The sequence below is a fragment of the Seriola lalandi genome, unplaced genomic scaffold (assembly GCF_002814215.2).
Source record: "Seriola lalandi dorsalis isolate HSWRI2012SDOR001 ecotype SW California unplaced genomic scaffold, Sedor1 jcf7180002054556, whole genome shotgun sequence".
Lineage (NCBI taxonomy): Eukaryota > Metazoa > Chordata > Actinopteri > Carangiformes > Carangidae > Seriola > Seriola lalandi.
Genome location: NW_019525109.1, coordinates 1,257,693 through 1,279,561, shown reverse-complemented (window position 1 = coordinate 1,279,561; position 21,869 = coordinate 1,257,693). Strand labels below are relative to the sequence as shown.

General features: G+C 41.8%; 3 protein-coding genes across 3 annotated transcripts; all 3 read left to right on the top strand.

Moving 5' to 3' along the window:
• The first annotated feature begins 172 nt into the window (after positions 1–172).
• Positions 173–11,716, top strand: lgalslb (lectin, galactoside-binding-like b). The gene is made up of 5 exons (XM_023415739.2): positions 173–686; positions 1,241–1,324; positions 1,408–1,496; positions 2,235–2,421; positions 6,584–11,716. Exons 1-5 carry the CDS (start codon positions 654–656, stop codon positions 6,725–6,727), a joined length of 537 nt encoding a protein of 178 aa, XP_023271507.1. The 5' UTR covers positions 173–653; the 3' UTR covers positions 6,728–11,716.
• A 564-nt stretch (positions 11,717–12,280) lies between these two features.
• On the top strand, positions 12,281–16,772 carry LOC111662016 (uncharacterized). The gene is made up of 3 exons (XM_023415750.2): positions 12,281–14,009; positions 14,699–14,753; positions 14,957–16,772. Exons 1-3 carry the CDS (start codon positions 13,707–13,709, stop codon positions 16,240–16,242), a joined length of 1,644 nt encoding a protein of 547 aa, XP_023271518.2. The 5' UTR covers positions 12,281–13,706; the 3' UTR covers positions 16,243–16,772.
• Positions 16,773–18,304: 1,532 nt separating this feature from the next.
• Positions 18,305–20,948, top strand: LOC147818594 (uncharacterized). The gene is made up of 2 exons (XM_087176472.1): positions 18,305–18,665; positions 19,588–20,948. Exons 1-2 carry the CDS (start codon positions 18,467–18,469, stop codon positions 20,355–20,357), a joined length of 969 nt encoding a protein of 322 aa, XP_087032598.1. The 5' UTR covers positions 18,305–18,466; the 3' UTR covers positions 20,358–20,948.
• The last annotated feature ends 921 nt before the right edge of the window (positions 20,949–21,869 follow it).

Sequence of the window (21,869 nt, the reverse complement as noted above, 5' to 3'; positions counted from 1 at the left end):
GGAAGGAGGGGGGGGGGGCATTTACGCTAAATTTAATGAAAGGGAGACAAAGTGAATCTCTGCTTCATTCACTGAAAAGCGATGGAGGTTCCGGGCTCACAACTGGCAGGAAAGTGGCCACCCCCAAGCTATTTTTAGCTCGCTGTGGCCACAGTGTAGTTTAATCATTCAAAAGTATTGAGCGTGGACACTTTGGTCAATTTGGCCAGAGCCTCGTGTGTCACATTCAAACTGAGTAGCAGCGTAATCTGAGCAGTTATCCAATCAAAACGATTTCCCCTGGCTCGTCGTGCCAGTGAGAAATAAATAAAACCTAAAAGAGTCCAAAGAGCAGCGTTGCCTAATTGGGTGAAGGGCTGAGGAAAATCTGTCTGATTAGCCTTCTCCAACAGACGGGGATTAAGCTTTTAGTCTGTAATTATTATAAAGCATACGTCAGCAGATATCCACCCATTTCAGACAGACAGCGGAGCGGAGGGATGTCCTGCTAGGTGACTGTGCTCCCTGTGAGACCCGGCGAGACGTGGAGACCCCGGAATAGGAGCAGGAACAGGAATATCCTCCTGAGTCAGTGCCACGACGCTGACACACCACACTCCCCGGCACGGCTGCCTCTGCTCCGATAATAAGCATCCTATGCTCTTCTGCTCAAGATGGCGGTGCAGGCAGCGGAAAAGGACGGAATAGTGAGTATTTTGGAGCTGCAGGGGAACCGGGGCGAGGGTTAGATGTATTGGTATTTATGTTCTGTGCATATCGGCCTGTGGGTTTGATTTGTCTGCGCACCGTTATGTCGATTATCCGGCGCTAATTGTAAGTGCGGAGCGCCGTGCGCAGCGCATTCGCAGAGCCAGGCGACTCCTCTTTCATCTGTGGCCGGGGAGGAAATAGGAAATCCAATAGGTCTGTGTTGAGATGTGTCGGCGGTGTGTGTTTCACCTAGGCCGTGCAGCCGCTGCTCTCAATGTGCGCATTTACATCCAGCGCAATATGCGACCAATTCGGAGTTTATGAGGCCAATTAATAATCTCACCTCGCTCGCGACAGGAGCCCCGATAACAACATGACAGGTCCGCTGCCACCTTGTCATTGTTGCGAGGCCACACTGTGCATTTATTAAACAACAGGTCTGCAGCCTCATGTCGGGGGTTTAAGCTCAGCCAGGCCAGTTTATATCCCACCTGACAGGGCGATAAATGACGGTTTGCATCCTGTGTGTTTTTTATCACTGGTGTTGAAGAATGTGGAGGATGACCATCTGAACGACTCGCTGGGAAACCCCGGCCTCATCTCACCTGACAAGGAGGATTTATCACGTCTCCTGGTATGAAAGAGTCTTAATCATTGGAAACCTTGTTCGATACTCGCTCCGGGTTGTGCGTAATGAATAAAATGTGCTTTGCATAGACGGTGCCATTCAGCGGGCGCATCCGGGGCGGCATGCGGCCAGGGAAGAAGATCATAGTGATGGGCATTGTCGACCTGGAGCCAGACAGGTAAGATAACAGTTAGCAGTGCATGCACACACACACACACACCTTATCTGGAGCATTGTTGGCCATATTTAAAACGTAATGTTTTGTGACATCCGCACGCACAGTGGGTGGTTTTAGAGATAGGCTTTTTGTTCTGAGGCCGGTCAGACTCGCACAGCCACTCCAGGACACACAGAGAGAATGGTGGCTTCTTAAGTATGCAGAGACAGGGCGTTCCCTCACCAGCAGGGAGAAAAAGGGGGTAAAAAAGAAAAAAGGAGGCCCAGTGAAGCAGGCTTGTTTGGGTGTGTCCATACCCTACATGGAAAGTTGTGTCAGACTTGGAAGAAACCTCCCCATGACCTCATCATGTTCAGTGGCTGCTGCTGGCACAGTAATCATGCCAAAGTTCATGTGAATGTCCCGGCTGACAGAGCTGCTTCGAGGCTCACACTGTTTTGCATCTCAGTGCTGAGGAAGTCTGTCACTGTGATCATGTCTGTACACTGACACGGAGATGCTCGTGTGCAAACGGCACAGCTGTAGTGGAGGGGGGTAAAGCAAAACAAGCAGCAGGGATTATTTATAATTAACAGGCAGTTGGTTTGCTCTTACACAGCAGCAGCAGAATTATGCATCTTATTTATCCCAGATTAGCTACTGGACTCATATCCTACATCTGACGTGCTGCATGTCTCTGACTCCTCAATCCTCTGGTGCCCCCCCCCCCTCCTCATCCTCATCCTCCTCCTCCTCCAGCTTCAACGTGAGCCTGACCTGTGGCCGTGACTCGGAGAAGGAAGAGCCGCCGCAAGATGTGGCCCTAAAACTCACTGCCCGCTTCAGTGACCGCCAGTTTCTGCGCAGCGCCCGTGTTTCTGGGAAATGGACGCAGGAGGAAGCCTCCACCGCCTACTTCCCCTTCATCCCTGATCAGCCTTTTAGGGTAAAGACTCACCTTTTTTTTTTTTGCATTGATCACTAACCTGCATGTCAGATGGGGACTTCCTGTCCAGGTTCAGGGTCAGAGATGTTATTGGCTCTTGGTCAACACACATGCTGTTGTGGAGATTGCGGGATGCTCTCTCTTACATGGGCGTCCTTCTCCTTTTGACCTGATGAGTCTGAGAACAGAAATCATGTTCTTCATTATTATGCTCCCAGTTTAGCTATTAATATGAAAAGTACATTATTTTATATTTCTTATAGGTTATGAAAACATTATACTCCTTAATTCCATTGCTGAGGTTTTGGGGGAAGAGATGAATCACTGTTGAACCTGGAAAGAGCTCTTCAGAATTGAATGGACATTATGGGTAATAATAATAAGTGGTTGTTGAAAAGATGTTTCTCCTGGAGCCAGCACATCTCCAGATCGATATAATTCTAGTACTTAAAAGTCAAATTTCATCATCGGCCAAAGGACTGATGTCCAAAATAAAGTCGGACTCAGGCTGATTAACTCTGAACTGAGCAGTTGAATCGGGGCGTTTTTTTTACACCTAAAGTTTGTTTGTTCTGGTCCGATTCAGTTGAGAGTTTGTAAACTTGTAGATCTGGTTTGCTTTCACACAGAGAAAAAAATTCAAGTGAACCACAAATGCATCTTAACAAACCAGATGAGAACGTTCACTTTGCTTGTTGGTCAGATTGTCTGGCGGGAGCAGGGAAGTAAACACAGGAAGAAGGTTACGGGAACCGTCGAGCTCAGACTTGTTCAGAACTAAAAAAAAAAACAAAACGAACCGCTCCAGAGTTCGTTTGGGACCGAGACCACCTCCTCGAAAGGGTCTCGATTGTTTCGGTCCACACCCGAGTGCGATTACTGTTTTCACACCTGCCCAAATGAATCGTACCAAGGGGGGAAATGAACAGGGGTTCGGTTTAACGGGACAAAAAAGAGCGAGTGTGAAAGCACCCCAAGTTTAAACAGGAAATCTGCCCTCAGATACTTGAGGGTGGGGTACGTGTGAAAAGAACTAGTTTATAAGCTGTATTTTCATGACTGTTTTAAACAGCCACGCTCCATATACAAGTATACACACAGTCAGGATGACATTTAGTTTCTGTCGGGCCAGTGGTGCAACCTCCAACACTGACACGGTACAAACAAGGCAGGCAGTGTACAGTGAGGTGCAAAGGGACGACATGGTGCCAAGACCAGACAAAGAGTCGGTGCCAGTGAGACGTGATGACCATTTAAATTAGGATGACGTTGGGAATCTTTCCTCGAAAACATTCATAATGTTTACACAGATGGTGGTGTGGAGAATTAAAATAAAAGAGAGAGCTTGATACCCTGCTTTTTCTTTCACCCCTCCTGACACCAGGCCAGACGCTACTCCACAATACAACACACACTTTTAAAGCTGGGCGTGAGCCGGTGTCTGCCTGGAATACAGTAGATGCTCTATGATGTGTGTAAGAAGATGAGTAGCAGTAATTGCTGCTGAACCGTGGAGTCGAGCAGCTGATCCAACAGCAAGTTCATTATGTTGTTTTTGTGAAATTCATTTTTCCGTGTAGTTTGGTGAGGTCACAGAAAGGATACGTTAAAATAAAGACGTCAAAGCGCTAATACAGAAAATGCAAAACATGCAAACATCTAGTATCTGTTTAATATCTCGGTGAAATAAATATCTTTTTTGATTTTACGCTGTTACAATTTTTCATTGAGACGTTTGGTAAAAACAATTAATCGATTATCAATAAATTAAGCGACAATGAAAAAAGTCGTGAGTTGCACCAGTAGCAGGAATGTAACAGTGAATGCGCTAAAACATGCAAAAGGTCGCATTGCTTTTGTTTTAGTAGTCGCTTCTTTGTAACATCATCGAAGTGTGAGAGAGAGAGACGGTCACACGTTCCAACAGTAATGTGGTGAATATGCGCTATAGACGCAAGAGACAAACAGGAAATGGTCTTCCGTGATAAATCGTAGCTATCTAGCATAAATACAGCCTGTATCCTGTGTGTGTGTGGGGGGGGGGCAACATCAGCTGTTTGTGTGCTGGATGAGGCGGGGGGGGGGGGTGCGAGTTGACCACATATGCTTGATGAGTAATTGTCAGAAGACCTGAGGACTCGTTCGCTCATAACGTCAAATTCCGCTCTAATAATTCTGAATGTGGACACGAATAACACATATGGTGTTCAACTAAAAATATAGGATGAGGTGTTTCAGTCCAACGTCAAAGAGAAAATCGTTTAACAAGAGAAATCTCTTCTTAAACCGACAGATGAAAACTTAGAATTACTACTAAATAAAAGAAGGTTCAGGCCTTAATCTTTTACATAATACACTGAAACTACTGAACACGCAGCATCTACCATATTAAACTCTGGAGGTGATCCCTGCGTCTGGTTATATAACGCCAGCTCTCTGATAAAGTGTCATTGTTTGTGGTCAGAGTGTGACCGAGCAGGTCAGCACAGTCATGACTCTGTCAAAAGCTGGAGGCTGGAGATTAGGGCTGTGCTGCGGATTGTTTCCAACAAACTGCCTCATGAATTTGGAGGCATGTGGACAGACACATGATGTGCTGTGGTTTTCGTGGCAGGACGGCTCCTTTCTGTTACTCTCTTCATTGAAAGAAGCCGTGTGATCACACCTATGAATTTGTTTTTCTTTGGTTCAAACCCTACGGAGAGATGTTTACACTGTTGAATTTCTGTATTTGGTTTGTTCAGGCTCACGGCGTGCAGATACAAGCAAAAGCGACATCGACTCACTTATAGTTTCATCACTGGAAAGCGTTTTGGTGGTTTGCTATATGTTAAAACACTGAAATCGAGCAGCGATACATACAATAGACAGACAAAGTTAGAGACTAGCTGGTGAAAACAGTGGAGGGTTTAGCAGCTAAAGTTTTTTTCTCAGTTGGTGCAGAACAAAACGGAGCTAAAAAAGAGACGGATTATTGGATTTGCATTCCTCAGGCGACCAGAAGTACAACCCCAACTGAATGATAATGTTGCTTCATGTCTGCTGGATGTGTCAATAAAACTGTTTGCTAATAATACATATAATGACATACAAGATAATACGTCAGTATTGTGTTTACAGCTGGTTGTGCTGGTCAAAAAAGTGACGTGAAGCAGGTTTAATATTCCCTCCGATTATTTTAGGTGACGTTGACATGTTTGTTTTGTATTTTTCTAAAGTAACTAAAGTAACAAATCCAGGATGGAAAGTCCTTTCATTACAACAGTTGAGTAGGTTTTTAAAGAATTCTCTAAAATCAGCTTTCAGGGGATTAGTTGGAAGTGCATATTCATATAAATTGGTTATGGGCGGGTGTGACTATATGCAACTGGTCTTCAAAACAAGCTGCTTGAGTAGGAGAAGTCATCCTGTGTCTGTGGGAGTTAAGTCAAATAATAGGTCTTCAACTGGAGCTGTTTACTCTCTCCACCCCGTGTAACTGCTGCAGAGTCTCAATTAGCTGCTTGTTGTGAGGCCGTTAACGTTAATGTAAAAGACGCACAGCTCTCACAAGAGTTCACTAAATATTTTTTAGGATTTTTAATTTCTTCATACAAAGCAGAGACATGTGACAGAGGAAAATAAGACCTAAGGTAAAAAGCTTGTTAAAGGAGTAGTTGTGGGAATTTTGGGGAATATAATTTTTTTTGTTTTCCTGCTGAGATTTTAGATAAGATACAATATGGAGCTGTAGCCAGTTAGCTTAGCTTAGCATAAAGACTGTAAACCTATTTTTACACTTTTGTTTTTGTATGGTTTAAACATTTTAAAATAGAAAGTACCAATTAGTGGGCTTCAGAGGTGACTTTATTATATTTACCTTTGGACAGAGCCAGGCTAGCTGTTTCCCCCTGTTTCCAGTCGTTATGCTAAGCTAACTGCTGGCTGTAGCTTCCTATTAACATACAGGCAAGAGAAAGCAAGTTTAGTACTCCTTCACTGGCGCTTATCTTTATTGCCCTTTTGTTGCAGTTTGATGAAGCGATACCAGTGTCACTGCTTCTGTATTAATAGTCTGATTGTAAGTTGTAAATGTACCTTGCTTGATCTGAACTTGCATTATTGATGATTTGTGTATCTAGTCTTCTCTCTCTGGCGTCTCTCCCCTCTTCCCTCCCTGCAGATTGAGATCCACTGCGAGCACCAGAGGTTCCGGATATTCGTGGACGGACACCAGCTCTTTGACTTTTATCACAAAGTAAAATCTTTGCCCTCTATCGACACAGTACGGATACAAGGAGATCTACAGATCACCAAGCTCGGTTAGCTTCCCCGCTCTTCCTGCTCTGCAGTGTGAACCAAGAACTTGATCACAGATGACCCCACAAACACACACATATACACACACACACACACACACACACACACACACACACACACACACACGTATGCGCCTGTTATGTCATCATCCATAACCCATCATGCAACCCTGCAGCAACATAGCAACTGGAAAAAGTCTCCGGCTGTGACAAGTTAGAGATCTTCTGCTTAATTATATTTCCTTCTTTCCATTTAACGAGGATCTGATGTGATGAGGCTTTGTGGGTGAATGTGTTTGCTCCATTTTCAGGTATTTTTTCCTTGTAGCTCCAGTTTTGGCAGATCAGGGATCTCAAGGCTTATTAATAGTGCATTCATTTTTTATGCTGAATCCTTTAGGGATGCAGAGGTAGAGGCAGGTGTGGAACAATTTTCAAGGATGGAAAACAAGCTCAGATGTTATAGAAACCAGTTACTCAGGAAAATGTATCTGGAACTTAGCAGCTAAGACGAAAGCAAACGCAAATGCTGAATGATTAAATGTTTGAACTTAAATTGAGGGAAGTTCTGCAACTCGAGGGTGCAAAAAAATGTTGTGGATAAACTGGAAAACGCATGTTGCTTAAAAATAGACACTACTTTAATTTTCACTCAATATGCTGTAAATCTCTGCAGTATTGAACCTGAGCAATGTTTAGATATTCAGCCTGAGCCTTGACTAATTCCCACAGGGGCAGAAACATGATTTCTTTTTCTTTTTTAAATCAGATAAAACTGGTTTAGAGCTAAATGTTTCAGGTTGTTTGACGCTTTCAGATTTGATTTCACTCCACCGTGCTGGATGTGCATTTATTGTTGCAGTCATCTATTAAAACTGATCACAGTCCAGAATTACACCCTCCCTCTGTGTTGGTGTATCTCCAACTCCGTAGGCGCTCCCCTGTGCCCTCCCTCGGGTTTATTCCAGTTGTCATGGTAACGTGCTGCAGTCTCACCGACCTAAATACCCAATAATGAGGATTATATCATGACAACGTGTAGCAGAAAGCGTCCCGTTGCTGTAGACTGCGTGCGTTGGTAGTTTGCACTCACTTTAGCGATCACTGCAGCCGTTCTCCTATAGATTAAAGAAAGTCCTGTTTGGCGAACAGGAAGGAGAGTTACGCCTGGTTTGCTCTGGTGGGGGCGAGGAGAGTGGAGAAAACTGAACTCTGCTCTCTGCTGTCGGACTCACAGAACACACTGTTTTCACCCAAACCTCATCTGAACTTCACACTAATACAATATGCAACTAGTTCTCATAAAAGTAGACTCACTTCACGAACACGTTTAGAAGAGACTGTGCTGTCAGGTGAGCGCAAACTAAAATCCAAAACCCTTCAGTCACGTTCGACAGTCAGCTGGTTGTTTGGAAGCAGAATCGGATCCTGATGGTATGTTGAATGTATAGTATTCATGTTTCTATAGTAGCATAGAAGATATAGTGATGCACAAAGTTATTACTCAATGTCACAGTTTCTTGGTGGTCTGGCTGGTGCTGTTATAGTCTATTTTCAGTCTCACAATATGTGTTTTATGGCTTTTGTTTTGTTTTTTTCCAAGTGTTTCCTGAATCATTCCATGTCAGTTTCTGGTCCACACTGAAGCAGATAGACGTTATAAAGCAGTTCCACCCTCGTTCAATGCAGCCAGCACGTTTTTTTTTACAACTCTTAACAAATACTGTTGCGTCTGTTGTGCAAAGTAAAACTCATAAGCATTAAAAGTATTATGGCTTAAGGAGCTCTGTTTACACTACTTACAGTACAAGCATTCACTATGCTCTGTAAAGTTTAACACATTGACCTACATAAAAATTTAACTGCAAATTTCTGGAGACAACTTTCTAATAAAGAGGAAACTTACAGCTTTATTAACAGGTAATAAATCATTCACTAAGGCTTTATAGATCAGTTAAGTGTTGCCAGGTTGTGTTTATTTTGTATTTGGTAATAATGCAGTTATTTATGTTGATAAACCATCAAATGAACCATCAGTTTTGCAGTTATAGATGTTAATAAATAATAAAGAGTAATACGTTTCTGACCTTACAATGAGGCATGAAGGCTGAAATTATAAACGTAATTTGTTAATAAATGGATTCTGTTCCAGATGCCATGCAGCTGTTTTAAAAAGACAGATGCATGAGGATCAGCCAAAGGGGATTTTTTTTTCACAACCTGGCAACCCAAAAGTGATTCTTTCTAATGGCTTTATAACTACAGGATCTATAAAACATTAGTAAATTATTTATTAACCATTAGGAAAAAAGTTGCTGACATGTTAGAAAGTGGTGCTGATTTAAAAAGTATTTGTAGCTGCAAGGAACCATCATTGAGATTTTGATCTTTTTACTCTTAAGTATTCAGTGATGATCTTAACGCACTAATGAAGGTTTTCCCCGTCATCACCTTTTTGCTGCTGTGAATTTGGAGTAAGCCATGACATCTGTGCGAAACAGCTGCACTGACTTCGTTGCGTTGATGCGTACCATCGCTCACGTTAATGAAGCTTCTTTTAGATTTCCGGGCAAAACTTTGAGGAAACCTCTTTAACACCTCATTACCGTCTCTGCACAGAGAGAGAGAGAGAGGACGTTTTTTTACACACGAGTACTTAGTAGTTCCTTTCACGTAGCAATAAGGTCGCTGACTGCTCTAGAGCACAACTTGTTTTCTCCTGGTTGGTCAGACACGGTCTTCCTGAGCTCCTCGTTTTCGCTTGGCAGCCGCTGGTTTATTTTGGACACAAACAGGAAACGAGTACAGTTTGGTATGAGAGGGCAGTGAGGGGTTCAGTGTGAAAGGATGCGAGCACTACGTTGCATCATTACTCCAGTGTTACAACAGAACAAATGTGTATAAAATAATGTGTAACTGTGTTGACAGGTTGTGTTTTTCGGATTCTGTTTTTTTTGTTTTCTATTAACTGGTGACCATTCCTTTGTAACGCTAATAATATTCACCATGTAAAGAATATGACCATAACTCAGCAGTGTGTGTCATGGATGTAGAAACGAGACGTGTGTTTTAAGTGCAGGTTCATGTTTTCGGTTGCACAGCTGTCACAGCTGGCAGCAGTTAACTGTATCAACAGCCGCGGTGCTGTTGCTAGGAATTATGGGGGAGGGAGACGAACAATTCAAGACGTCCTGAATTAAAGGGCTCGAATCAGGGAGAGCTTTTTGTTATGTGTGTGTGTGTGTGCCGGGAGATGAGGTGGGAGTGTGTTTTTCTCAACATAGCACAGTTTAACTCTGCATTCGCAAATTGTTTTTTAGGGGGCTGTTGCGTGTTTTCCAGATGTGTACGAGCACAGTGTGTTTTTCCCATGAGGTTTTCTGCACAGTTGGCTGTGCTGCAGGTACATGAGAAGCTGGCAGGGTACTTGAGTTTACTTGTTTGGTACTGTTGCACAAAGGTATTGGTGTCCATTTCAGGGACTCAAAACTGCCTATCATTCCAGTAAAAAAATGTTTTCGGTACATATGTTTGGAAAACCTCAACATACATTGTGTTTTCTTCATAAAATACCAGGCCTCACTCCCTGATCTCCTAATGATCCCATGTCTTTTCTTTTTCAATCTTGAGAATAATAATTCCTGCTTAGCTCCTATTGTAATTGTTTTACAACCATTTAAAAGTGCAACAGAAAAAGTGAATGTCATTCTCTTCCTGATTGTAATCTGATGATAAATACCCGGGTGGAAAATACTGTTCATATTCACCTCAGTTACTTAGGATCCTCTCCTCCTACCCACCGAGTTGTGAAATATGTTTCCTACCCATAGTTAAAAATCAAGGACAACTGATGTGAGAGGAACAGTTTTTTTGACCCAGGTCTAAATGTTGCCCTGTTGTTGGACTTTGGATGTACATATTTATGAACGTGACCTCACAGGCTTCGTTTTTACATGACGAATACCAAGCTGAGTTGCGAGCAGGAACGTTTTGTTGTGCATGTAAGCTTGTACCTGGCTATTTTGTAAACATGAAAGATTAAGGTGTTACCTTGCCAGTTTTTGTTCCAGTCAAGCATGTGGTTTTGTTTTGGTTTTTTGTTTTTCAACCATCAATCTGACGTGTCTCAAGGTCAGATTTTCCTCTGGCCTGCTAGTATTTATGAAGATTGGAGTTTAGTACTTAACAAATGATGATAAATTATGGGATTTAAACACTGCTGACATAAGCTCTAGGATGTGCAAAACTAGAATATGGACTCAAGTATCTAAATCATGTTTTTTCCACATGAGTTTTAACAAGTGAAACAACAAAAGGACTTTGTAAGAAGTGCTAAAACCTACATGTCTACATCATGATGTCCATTTCTGAAGTGTCCTCTGACTAGAAGTAGGCTGATGTATTGTGTGGTTGTACAATCATGTTATCCTTTCTATTTATTACAGTGTAACCAGCAGGGTTGTGAGTGGTAACATCATACCTACTGAACTGGTAATATACTAATTTTTGCTGTTTTATATGAGGGCATCTTGAACAGTCGAGTTTTTTGATAAAGACAAAAGTGTTTTGGGCTCTGACATGTACAAATATTACAACTGTACTTCCCTGTATGACGTAAAGAAATGTGTGAAACAAGAATTGGATCAAACCTTTGCCTTTAGATTCTTTTCTATTAACTGCACATGAGTGTTTTTGGCATCATGTTGTCTGTTTTATCTGCTGTTTTTCAGCTGAGCAGCTTTCCTTCCGTCCACCACAAAAAAACAAACAAAAAAAAAACTTACAAGATGTCTTTGTAATTCCCAAACTAAACTGAGATGACCCTAAATTTTGTGTCCGTGTGTTTCATTGAGACAGTGCACTGGACCAGTGTTTAGATGAAGAGACAGCACATTCTACCATTGTGTTAACCCTCTCCAAATATTTTTGTTTTTCTTCCTCCTAATGCTTTTGTAAAAACAGCGTCTTTGCAAACCAATAAACTTCTCATCTTGGAAGTCGCTGGTGCTCAGTGTTTCTGTCCGGGAACGCTCAGATGCTCAACGCAAATATGTATCTGGAAAATAAACGAGGTTTTTATATCCCAGCTAAACTGAGGTATATGTTAGATTTTACCAATAGAATTACTTCAATTAATTAATTGCTAATGAGAGGGAATCATAATTATTTCATCTTTAATAGTCTATTTAATATTTGACCTGTAGGGGACAGTGATGCATCAGCTTTGATACATTTAACATGCTGCTAATAATTAAATGAGACTATAACACAGTGGTAGAATTTAACCCAAGTACATTTACCCATGCACTGTTTTACTTTTATGACGCTTATAGAAATAAATAGTGATCCCGCACTCTGTCACCACCAAGTTCATTAGCAATACAACATTCAGGTCAGCGACCCTCGTCAGGTGTTAAATTCACAATAGGAAACATCATCTTCACACTAGAACCACTGCCAGCAATCGAAAGGGCATCCGAATCATAGACACCTGAGACAATTACAAGATAATTCATGCATAAAAATATGTCAATGGGAAATAACACGTCCAAATCTGTGTTACAAAAGTCAAAAGTTTAACTTTCAAAAAATGCTTTAAACTTTTCCCAATGAAAAACAATTTCCTCCTGGAAACTGTTCAGTTTGTTATTTAAGATTTATTTCACCAATAAGTCGTCACAATAATAACAGACTGTCAGAAAATGAAGAATGACAGACAGGAATGCAACCGAGAGGAAAAACATGGTATATTTCTATTCAAATGTTTGATTCAATCCTAAAATCTCAGAGTCGGCGAATCTTCTTTCATGTTTAACAGATGCTGCTGAAGTCTCAGAGGAAATGTTTCCCCTCTTCACAGGAGCAGAGTCCCAACATGGAGCCGCAGCAGAGCCGAGATCAATTATTCTGGAAGATTAAAGACGAAGAAATAGAGTTCACAGTGACGCTGGAGGCCGCTCCCTCCAACTGTGAAAAAACCTAATAATGAAACAGAGGGAACTGCCAACCGTCAAATCCCTTCATCTGCTGCACATGTAAATAAAGAGGAAGAAAAGAGCGGAAGCAGGACTCCTCCAGCTCACAAGGGCCGACCGGTGACAGCAGAGTGTCTGATCATTTACAACCTCACTCTGATGTCAAGTTCTGTCAAATGTGCTGCGCGCTTGCTTTAAAAAGGATGTTGACCTTGTAAGACACAGGAGTGAGAGTCACAGCGGAGAGAAACCATTGAAGTGCAATGAATGAGGGAAGGGGTTCCTGTCCGAGTCTGTGTTAATAAAAGAATCCACACAGGAGAGAAACCGTATTATTGCAGCATCTGCAGAATTAGGTTCAGCAGCAGCATGGCAGCGAGTCAATGTCTGAGATATCACAGCGCTAATACTGTGAACAGCTGAGGGATTTATGGGAAATAAAAATGAAGTCTACTGTCCTCAAGTCAACACAATGGGAGATCATGTCTTCAGCTCTGAGTGGTCTTGATACATGGTGGATAAAATATTTCCAGACAATCTCATTGCTGTGCGCAAGCCCAGAAACAATGTACCACTACAGCTCTTCAGCCATGTTGATGCAGCTTTTCATGGGCAGAAAATAAATCTAATTTAACATCACCAAATTTGGAGATTTGGTATGAAAATGTTTAATATAAAAATGAGTAACTACATTCGTCAACAAATGTAGTGGAATAAATGTAATGGAGTATCAGTCGCTGCTGCATAAAATGGAAATACTTCAGTACAGTACAAGTACCTTGAACTTGATCTTAGGTACAGTAGGTTACTTGCCACCACTGAAGCTAATGTAATCTAAGTGAGTCCAGTTAAATCCAGGAGGAGGCAGTAATGCAACATGAAGAAGGCCAACTGCTGTAAAACCTTCAAGAAGAAGAAAAAAAAGAAGAAGAGCAGCCACAGTGGGACTGCAGAGCCAGAGGACTAACATTAGCACAAATATATTTAGTTAGATGAGGTGATCAGCTGTAAAATGCCCAACTCCTGCGCTGTGAAGACGTGCGGAAACAAAGCGAGGACCGGCGCTAGTTTGTCGTTTCACCGCCTCCCAGTGAGGGAACCTGCGCGGCTCAGGCTGTGGCTGTTCGCCTTGAACATCGATGTCAATACTCCCCGGGATGAGCTGAAGAAATATATCGTGTGCTCGGAGCATTTCGCTCCGGGGGACTACACCGCTAACGGACAGCCGAGGACCAGTGCGATGCACCGTTTCCTGACGCCGACGGCTGTTCCGACTGTTGGCGTTTCTCCTGGACAGGATCACAGTGTAGCGAAGGTGTGTGTTCATATTCATCCCATTTCATTATAATGCTTTTATTGTTAGGTATATTCAAAGAATACATTATAAAAACAATAACTGTGAAATATTATCAATTATCTAGTCTTACAGTCAGAACAATTTGAAACACCGCTTCGTTTTTTCATAACTTCATAAATTAATAAAATAAATAGTAACAGTGCATTAATATGTTTGCTGCAACGGTTTTATTCGATTCGAAATCCACAAAATATATAATTTGCCCATTTGTTCATTGTCTAGATTTTGCATTCAATTTATAGGGGTTGACAAATGTTAACTGTAAATGCAAACTACACTCTGTTGCTGGTTTATAAGGTAAACTTACCTAAAACTAATGCAATAATGTTCTCCATGTTCAGTTTTTGTTGAAACGTTCTTAAGAGAGGTGCTGATTTAACTTTATGATCATTTTTGGAGATATAGCTCATGGTGCCGTTGAATTATGTTGCTTTATACAGAGAGTGTAACTTTATAGCAAGGTGTACCTAATGATCAACTGCCAACTGTGAGTATTTTAGAGCTGAAACGAGCCGCAAACTGTGGTTCACATTTTATAGGATTGTTTGTAATAGTGATAATAGCTGAAAGCCCCTTTTCATGAGGTGTTTTGATGCTGTCTTGCGTACACCCTATAATAGACACTGACAGGCAGTTATTTTCAACAGGACTCAGAAAACAACACGACCAAGCATGCAGTAATGGCTTCTCATTCCTCTGAAGGTAAGACGTGAAAGGTGGGGGGCTGCTTTTTTTCACTATGAGGCCAGAGAGATGGCAAGAGATTTGGTGTTTTTGCCTTCATTGGACAGTTGAAAATATATACAGAGCCCAGTCTAGAGTTATGCAAAATGTCTCCTACTTAAGTAAAGTCAGTTTTCGGTGTATGTGCACTGGAGGTTTCAAGTTTCCTCTCTGTCCTTTAGACACCAAGCCGGTCTGTGAAGAACTGCCTCCCCCACTGCAGCAGTGTGACATTAAGGTGGAGCAGGCCCCCGTCCTGGAGGAAACAGAGATCCACATACAGGTCAACGAAGTGCTGCGGCAGCACTGTGACATTAAAGTAGAGCAGACACTCGTCCCGGAGGAAACACAGATCAACCCACAGGTCAAAGAAGTGCTGCTGCAGCGGTGTGATCTGAAGGTGGAGCAGGTTTCTGTTCTAGAGGAAACAGACATCCACCCGCAAATGAAAGAGGAGCTGGTAGATCAATGCATCAGTCCAGACATGGAGGCTTCAAACAAAGCTGAAGTTAAATCAGAAGCAACCATTAAATGTGAGCTCTTCCCATCTTCCAATGCTTTAACTGTGAATTTGAACAATAGCATAGACGACAAATGGAATGAAAGTGATGGTTCTTTGTCGCCTCATCAGAGTCATGGCATCGAAGTCTTCGTGGAACTGGAACAGCCTCCCAGGGATGAAAAGTCTTGCTACCTTTGTGGTAAATGTTTTAAGAAGGACTCTTATCTGATAAGGCACGTAGACAAGAGCCACAAAGGGCACAAAGCCTTTAAATGCCTGGAATGCAACAAGGAGTTTGACCAACGCTACCAGCTAGTTCTGCATATTAGATGTCACACAGGGGAAAAACCCTTTACCTGTGATTACTGTGGCAAAGCATTTGTTCAGAACTCAAGTCGTCTTGCTCACATGAGAGTGCATACGGGGGAAAAACCATATTTTTGTGCCAAGTGTGGAAAAAGTTTTGCCACAAGCAATCATTTCAGATTTTGCAAAATGCAGACTGAGTGCAGAGTTGCCCCAGAGAAGGAGAGCACAGATGAGGATCACAGAGAGGACAAGGCCTTTAAATGCTTTAAATGCAACAAGGAGTTTCATAAGAACCACCAGCTCGTTCGGCACATGAGAATTCACACAGGTGAAAAACCATTCAGCTGTGATTTCTGTAGCAAAACATTCACTCAAAATTCTAATCGTACCGTTCACATGAGACAGCATACTGGAGAGAAACCGTACTTTTGTAATAAATGTGGCAAGAGGTTTGCAAGTAGCCATCATCTCAAATTGTGCACAGGGACACAAGACAAAAGCTCAACTAAGCTATTTCGCTGTACAACTTGTGGCAGGAACTTTCACACAGATTCAAACCTGAAGGTGCACATGGAGGTTCACAAGTCATGGCAGCGGCACATCAGTGAGAAACTGCAAGGACAAGAGTTGGAAGAGAAAAAACTTAAAATGGTGTGAGAGAACCTCAAGAGTTTATATAACACCAAGTACATTTTTAATAATCATGATTTAATTAAGCCGTGTAGTTAATTTGTTTTTCTTTTACGGTCGAGAAGTGAAGAAACGTCTGCATTTTCTTTAAAATATTTACTTAAATAACATGTACTGTGGGAGGTGGGGTCATATGACTGCTGGGCTGAAGAGCAGCAGGACAACAGGTGTGCTAACTGGGCAGGTCATGTGCCTTGAGTGTTATTTGCTCTGTGTCCTGAGCTCATTCTGTTTGCCCTTCAGCTGAGCTGGTTCCCTCAGTTGACCTTTGTTCCTGAGTGCGTTGAGTGATTTTATTTCATTATATTTACTTGGTTTTTTTCTCACATGATAATATATTTAGCGTGAGAATGTATTGATGTACTGATTTTGATTTAAAATTGTTTGTTGCTTTATTCAAGATAACATGATAGAATTTGACCTGCACTTATGCTTTCATTTGTAGAAATAAAACAACTCACACCTGATTGCAAGCAAAAGATTAAATACTTTTAAATAGAACCTGCTGACTGCTTCTTCTGCTTTGCTCATATTCATAAAGTAAAAGTCCAGTATAATGTAACAATAATAATAATATAACAATATAGTTACAGCAATTGTAGATTATGGGGTTAGCGAGGTGACTTATTTCCCCCAGTGGCTCAAAGTAATTTCAGCTATATGGACTGAAAAGCCTGACTGATGAAAGCAAGCCTTTGAATTTTTTAAACTTTGACATTTCTATATAAATACTTCCAGAGTCAGTTTTTATGTCATGTTATCTTAACTTGAACTATCACAACGTCTTCATGGACAATGTATTAACTAACATTAACCCTGCCCATTACACTAACGCAGATCACTTAAACTGGGTCACATGTGGGAGAAACACAAACCAAACGTTGTTACATTAACGTCGATTAAATGTACCTTTTTATTGGGCTTTGACTGAACACCTCCACGGGCTAACCCAGGTAGACACAGGTTACCTGCCCAGCGGGCCCAGGTACCATTAGCATAGCAATGGCTAAGTTATCAGCTAACGCTAGCACTAGCTGGCTAGCTTGGTTAGCAGGGTGCATCTTCACCTGAACTGTGATATTAACAGGGATGCTAATTTTGGCTAGCAAAAAATAGGCTTAAAACAAAATGTACTTACCGGAAAAAACTGAACTGCTGACTCCTCCGAGTGTCTTTTAGAACAACCAAACGCCGAACAAGACATTTTCAGGCAAACATGTTGGCGCTAACTTTGATGAACTGAAAACACAATGACAAGTCAAATGTCCGACACATCGGTTCAGACCATAAACACATAACGAAAACGTTTACTGAGGTAATACATAAAGTGACACGTAGGGTAATTTCCCATAGACTTCAATACAATCGGACTCCTTTTTGCAACCAGTGGAGTCGCCCCCTGATGGACATTCGATAGAATGCAAGTTCAAGGCACTTCCGCATTCGCTTCATTTTCCAGACCCGGAGTCGACGTCCATTTTTATATACAGTCTACGGTTGTATCCAACAGTTTGGACACCCCTGGTCAAATTACCTATTTTGTTTATTTTTTTAAAGGAAAAGAAATACACACATTTTCTTTCCTGAACACTTGTGGATTTGCGTTTTAGACACAAAGTTTTGAGACAAACTTCCTGCCGGTCTGAACGAAAATCGACTTGTATCGGAAAACACGGGCTAGCCTGTTGACGCCACCATTTCCGCTTTTCAAAGTAAGAGCACGCAGTATTCTTTGAGCTGTCAAAGTGACAAGTGACGTGCGCTACGTTAACGGTTATAAGAGATGACGTGACAGAACCTGGCTAAAGTGTTTGATAGTATGGCTTTTGGTGTTGATATTTGTTTTTTTAAGAAATGACATATTACAATTTTATTGTTCATTGTTAATATGCAGGCTACGTTAACTACTAAGCCGGAACCCGTTGCCACGGTGACAGTAAACAGTCCTATGGTCCAAACTTTTGAACACAACTGTACACGCAGAAACATGTCATCCACTGCAGCAGGGGGCGCCGGTGAAAATGAATCCTGCGCGTTTTAAAGCTAAACCGGAAGCATTGACTCGGTCATATTGTTGCCACTCGGTTCGTTTACCTCGGTAAAATATGCATATTTCACTTCCCTAGGACTTTATTTCTTAATTGTAAAATCCGTGTACCGCCCTGCACACTTAGAGAACCGGTATTCCGTCATGTCGGGGACTCAGCTGCTCAGAGTGCTGGTCAACGAGCGGCTGGCTGCGGCCGCCGAGGAGATCTTTGGACTTTTCGAAAAGACCATAGCAGAGTATCAGGATGAAGTTGTCCGCTCCAAGAGAGAAATCGTCCACCTGACACAGCAGGTGGAGCAGCTGACCGCCTTAAAAGCTGAAATGTCATTAATCACAGCAGGTTTGTGTCACCGTCAATGCGGCATCCTGCAGGTTGCTATGTTACAGCGTTGCTGGGCAACAGATTCACTCTGATTTTCGACAAAGTCGCAGGAGAAAGTCATGCAACTTCATGAACAGCAAATAAAATGCACTGGCTGTAGAAACAGTGAATTCTTTCACATCTGACTAAAACCAGCGGTGGACAGTACATTTACTGAAGTACAGTTTTTTCTGGCACTTGTATTTGAGTATTTCCATTTCCTCTACTTTATTCGTCAACCTCACTACATTTACTAATTACCTTCTAGATTGAGATTTTACACTGAAAAACGTTTGAAAAGGGCGTCTGACGATTGCTTTCATTATTGATTTATCTGATTATTATTTTCTCGATTAATCAATTACTTGTTTTTTGTAGGCTTTAAAATGTCTGAAAAAAAGTGAGAAACGTCAGTTATAATTTCAAACCCTTACTGGTAACATATTCAGATTGCTTGTTTTATTCATCCAACAGCCCCAAAACCAGACATATTCAGTTTGCTATCACACATAGCAATGACAGGGAAGCTGAAACCAGTGGCAATTTCTCGAGCCAGTCCACACTGACATTGGGTAAGGGTGAGGTGCACCCTGGACAGGTCACCAGTCATCACATGACATCGCGTTCACACCTTCGGGCGATTTGGAGTCGTTTTGAGGGAGGCAGGCCAGAGAACCCAGAGGAAACCTACACTTTTGTAATTTTATTTAAGCAAGAATTTGACAGCAATGCTTGTTATGGAGTATTTTTGTACTGTTGTATTTGTACTTTTACCTAAGTAAAGGATCTAAATATCTTTTCCACCACTGACTAAAACACATCTCACTTAGACCTGTAGAATTGTGGTGTTTGTGGATTTTTATTGAACAGGGTTTCTGCATGTGACTTCTCTGTCCTTCAGACACCCAGTCAGCCAGTGAGGAAGCACTTCCTTCACAGCAGCCAGACCAGATTCCCATTGTGGAGAAGAATGAAACCCATTGCCCTCAGGAGGTTAAAGAGGAGCAGTTGGATCTCTCTATTATCCCAAACCAGGAGGCTGATTCTTCTGAGGATGTGAAAGTCAGACTTTCTGGATCAGAAACAACTACTCAGACTGACTACCAGCTGTTCCCAACTTACAGCACTATAACTGTGACACTGGACAACGACGATGAGTGGAATGGGAGTGAAGGCTCCGTTTCACACGGCGCTTCTTTTATGGCTCAGGAACAAGCGCAGAATGACAAGAGGGCTTGCCGTTTCTGTGGCAAGCAGTTCAAGAAGGACTCTGCTCTGATCAGACACATGGATGAGATTCACATGGGAGAGAGGGCCTTTAAATGCTCTGAATGTGACAAGAAGTTTGCTCGTAGGGATCATCTGGCCGTGCATTTAAGAATCCACACAGGAGAAAAGCCACACACGTGTTCTTTCTGTGGAAAATCATTTGCTCAAAGTTCAAATCTCAATGTTCACTTGAGGATGCACACAGGGGAAAAGCCATATTTTTGCAAATCGTGTGGCAAAATGGTTGCCCACACCTATCATCTCAAAACGTGTGGCATTACAGACACCACAGGGGTAAAGTCATTTCGCTGTTCGGTTTGTGGCAAAAAATTCCATACTGCTTTGAAACTGAAGGGACATATGAACATCCATGAAGCATTGAAAGCGCATGCCACTGTCTAGTCTTTTACCTGATGACAAGACTGAATTGACATTTCATTTCTAAACATTCATTATTTGTTTCTGTGAACAAATCGGAAATGTAGGTGGTGATTCACTGGCCTGGAGCCTGACTCGCTCGCACAAGTCTTATGTCTGGAAACCAATATGGAGCCTCTTCAGGGGAAAAAGAAAAGCTGTCAGAAAAAATGTCCTCTGCTTCAGACCACAACCTTTTGAGTCCAGTGATAAAAATCTGGGCTGCAACCAATTAAAGGTTTATTCATTGCAACTACAAGCAGCTAATGAATAATTGAACATTGATGAGAAGATGGTAGATTAAGGTGTGAGGTATCCAGCGACTGCTCCTCTTTGATGTTACAATCAATGAGGAGTCAAGCGACTGCGGCACTTAAATGGACTGGAAAGGACTGTTCTTGACAGTGTCGTTGTGGTGTTTACTTTGTTGTGATTCCTACAAAAATGGAGCTTTCAAGGTTTTGTTGGTTTGATGCACTTCAGATCTCAGCCACAAGCAGCATGAACAAACTCATGGCTATCTTGCACTTACTTGTTATTGAAATAAAATATTTTTTTCTATTTTGTAATGATAAAGAGTGTCTGTGATACTTGTTCAAGTTTGTTTTTCTTACTAAATTTGGATCCATGTTCATCCTTGCTTACTTGCACTTGCTTAAGACTTGCTTCAAAACAATAGCAACTTGTCTGAAAAGGTCAACCCCAAACTGCATACATATCGTTCCTATGGGGCTCCAGCCCCTGATGTTTTCCCAAGAGCCCCGAATTTTATATGAAGTTTATAATATAACTTCCACTTTGTGTCATTTCCTCTCAGTCTCTCTGACTAGACCAACAAATCAATGGAGCTCTATTAGTACAGCACTGGGGAAATAGGCATTTATAGGTCGCCCCAACAGCTTGCAGAGAATTCAGGCTTGACGCAAAATACTTGATGATGTCATTTTGGGCAAGCTGGACGAGCCATGAGGGAAAATGAGTAGGAGAGCAAGGGGAAAGGACAGGACAACCTGTGGACCAGGAGAGGAAGCAGGAAGGAGGAGGTGAAGAGATGAGTAGGGGAGTGAGAAAGGAGAGAAAAGAGAAGACGAAAATATGTGATGAAGAACCAGGAGGAGAGGAGTAGAGAACGAGTGAGAAGAGGACAGATGAGGAGGTCTGGATTTGAAGCAGAAGAACACCTTCCACAAATGGACTGAATGATTACAATATACTCAATGGTAAAGAAATGACACCCATCCAACCCTATGGGTATGAAATGTGGTGCAACAAGATGTTTACTGTCACTATGGCAACAGAAAATTGATTCATAAATGTTTGTTTGAAAGTGGTAAATGTTAGGAAGATATTCACAAATGCTTTTCATTTATTTGTAAATTAATTCAATGTATTCACAGATATGTTTTTATTCGTGGAATTTGTTTGTGTACTTGCAGATCTGTTTTATATTTGGAGGATATTTTTGTGAATTTACAAATGTGTTTTTTTGTATTTGTG